General features: G+C 51.3%; 1 protein-coding gene across 1 annotated transcript in view; it reads left to right on the top strand.

The window, feature by feature from the left end:
* Positions 1–728: 728 nt before the first annotated feature.
* shank3b (SH3 and multiple ankyrin repeat domains 3b) overlaps positions 729–3,223 on the top strand; it is a gene marked incomplete at its 5' end in the record, with an annotated part of 8,913 nt that continues 6,418 nt past the window's right edge. The window contains 3 exons of the mRNA XM_083697937.1: positions 729–853; positions 1,644–1,731; positions 2,398–3,223. The exon at positions 2,398–3,223 is cut by the window's right edge and continues 1,158 nt beyond it. Of these exons, the coding sequence (XP_083554063.1) occupies positions 729–853; positions 1,644–1,731; positions 2,398–3,223 (1,039 nt within the window). The remainder of the gene's footprint in view (positions 854–1,643; positions 1,732–2,397) is intronic.

The raw sequence follows: 3,223 nt of genomic DNA, 5'->3' as shown, positions 1-3,223 counted from the left end.
GTGGGTGTTAGTGTGTGTGTTAGTGTGGGTGTTAGTGTGTGTGTTAGTGTGTGTGTTAGTGTGGGTGTTAGTGTGTGTGTTAGTGTGGGTGTTAGTGTGTGTGTTAGTGTGTGTGTTAGTGTGGGTGTTAGTGTGTGTGTTAGTGTGGGTGTTAGTGTGTGTGTTAGTGTGTGTGTTAGTGTGGGTGTTAGTGTGTGTGTTAGTGTGGGTGTTAGTGTGTGTGTTAGTGTGTGTGTTAGTGTGGGTGTTAGTGTGTGTGTTAGTGTGTGTGTTAGTGTGTGTGTTAGTGTGTGTGTTAGTGTGGGTGTTAGTGTGTGTGTTAGTGTGTGTGTTAGTGTGGGTGTTAGTGTGTGTGTTAATGTGTGTGTTAGTGTGTGTTAGTGTGTGTGTTAGTGTGAGTGTTAGTGTGTGTGTTACTGTGTGTTAGTCGTGTGTGTTAGTGTGGGTGCTGGTGTGTGTGTTACTCTGTCTTAGTGTGTGTGTTAGTGGGTGTTAGTGTGTGTGTTAGTGTGCGTCTGTGTGTGTATGGTTTGTGTGTTATTGTGTGTTAGTGTGTGTTAGTGTGTTATTATTATTATTATGTGTAGTATATTATATATATATATATATATATATATATATATATATATATAGTATCTATTTTTATATTGATTTCCGTCCCACAGACAGGCTGGATGAGATAGTATGTATGTATATATATATATATTATTATGTGTATTATTATACAGACAGGTTGGATGAGATGATGTCATCAGAGGTGGTTCTTAGGCCCCGCCCCTCTGAGGTGGACTACAGGGCGGCCACCGTGAAGCAGCGGCCAATCAGCCGGAGGATCACTCAGGCTGAAATCAACGTGAGTCACAAATCACACTACTGAATCACTACTGAATCACTCTACTGAATCACTCACTACTGAGTCACTACTGAATCACTACTGAATCACTCTACTGAATCACTCTACTGAATCACTACTGAATCACTCTACAGAGTCACTCTACTGAATCACTACTGAATCACTCTACTGAGTCACTACTGAATCACTCTACTGAATCACTATTGAATCACTCTACTGAATCACTTCCCTTAATCACTACTGAATCACTACTGAATCACTCTACTGAATCACTACTTAATCACTCTACTGAATCACTCACTACTGAGTCACTACTGAATCACTACTGAATCACTCTACTGAATCACTCTACTGAATCACTACTGAATCACTCTACTGAGTCACTCTACTGAATCACTACTGAATCACTCTACTGAGTCACTACTGAATCACTCTACTGAATCACTATTGAATCACTCTACTGAATCACTTCCCTTAATCACTACTGAATCACTACTGAATCACTCTACTGAATCACTACTGAGTCACTCTACTGAATCACTCCACTGGATGACTCTACTGAGCCACTCTATGGAATCACTTCTGAATCACTCTACTGAATGACTACTGAATCACTCTACTGAATCACTACTGAATCACTACTGAGTCACTCTACTGAATCACTACTGAATCACTACTGAGTCACTCTACTGAATCACTACTGAATCACTCTACTGAATCACTATTGAATCACTCTACTGAATGACTACTGAATCACTCTACTGAATCACTCACTACTTGTCTGTTTCAGTCTCTCTTTGAGAGGCAAGGGCTTCCAGTTCCTGGGGGCGTGGCCACCATGCAGCTGCCCCGAGGCATGTCCCGGACCAAGTCTTTTGGTGAGACACACACACCCACGCACCCACGCACCCACGCACACACACCCATACACCCACACACACACACCCACACACACACACACACACACACACACAGTACCTGTCTACTGAAGTAATCCACTGTGATCGCTGTGAGAAGTCTCTTATGTGGGAAACTGTTCTGCACATACATTCCTGAACAGCTGCTGCCAGCTCCAGTCTGGATATTACCACAGTATGGACAGCACCTTCAAGGTTAGGGTCAGGGTTAGGGTCAGGGTCAGGGTCAGGGTTAGGGTCAGGGTCAGGGTCAGGGTCAGGGTCAAGGTTAGGGTCAGGGTTAGGGTCAGGGTCAGGGTTAGGGTCAGGGTCAGGGTCAGGGTCAGGGTTAGGGTCAGGGTCAGGGTCAGGGTCAGGGTCAGGGTTAGGGTCAGGGTCAGGGTCAGGGTCAGGGTCAGGGTCAGGGTCAGGGTTAGCTCTGAGTGAACACCTCTGCTAGACCCCTCACCTCCAGTCCATCTAGCAATCCAATGTTTCATGAATGTCTCTGTGCAGAAGGGTTAGGGTTATCCCTGTCCTAAACTTTAACCCTGTCCTAACCTTTAACCCTGTCCTAACCTTTAACCCTGTCCTAACCTTTCACCTTTAGGGTCCTGTTGACCCTGATCATGTGACCTCTCTCTCTAGGTGCCCCGGAGGACGACAGGATCTCCGCCCTGATTGGAGAACACCGGTTTCCACGGAGCTCCTCCATGACTGACAGCTTCATCCCGCCCCCTCCCCAGACGGCTCCCCCCCCCCCTCCCTCGCACTACTTCATGGAATCTGGCCCACCCCCCTCCTTCCTCCCGCCCCCTCCCCCCGTCAGAGGGGCGGAGCTAACACGCTCCAGCTTCAAGCCAGGGGCGGAGCCAAGGCTGCATGAGCCCTGTGATTCGCCGACGCGGAGCCACACCCATGCAGAGCGCCAGAGGAAAGCTCGCTCCATGATCATCCTGCAAGACTCCGCCCACCTGTCAGACCCCGCCACCTTAACCCGGCCCACCCCGCCCCCCACCTCCCCCCTGGCCCGGCCCGCCCCCACCCCCTCCTCCCCCCTGGCCCGGCCCGCCCCCCCCCCCTCCTCCCCCCTGGCCCGGCCCGCCCCCCCCCCCTCCTCCAACCCCCCAGGGGAGCGCAGCAGGAGACGTGGCCGGCCGGTGGAGAACCCATACGCCAACGTGGGTCAGGTTCTGGCCCCGCCCTCTAAGCCTCAGCGCAGGAAATCCCCGCTGCTCAAACAGCTGCAGGTGGAGGAGGGGGGCGGGACCATCCCTAGCAGGGCGGAGTTATACCAGCAGCAGGTCCTCACTGAGCGCGCTCGGCTGCATGCCACGCCCCCTCAGGGCAGACGCTCATCTCTCTTCCTGTCCGTGGAGGGAGGCGGGTCAGAGCCCGCTGTGCCGCCCCTCCTCACCCAGTCCCACTCCGTAGATGACCTGGGAGAGCTGCCCCCCCCTGCCCCTGTCCTCTC

The sequence above is a fragment of the Argentina silus genome, assembly GCF_951799395.1.
Source record: "Argentina silus genome assembly, contig: scaffold_235, whole genome shotgun sequence".
NCBI lineage: Eukaryota > Metazoa > Chordata > Actinopteri > Argentiniformes > Argentinidae > Argentina > Argentina silus.
This window is presented reverse-complemented; position numbering and strand designations above follow the sequence as displayed.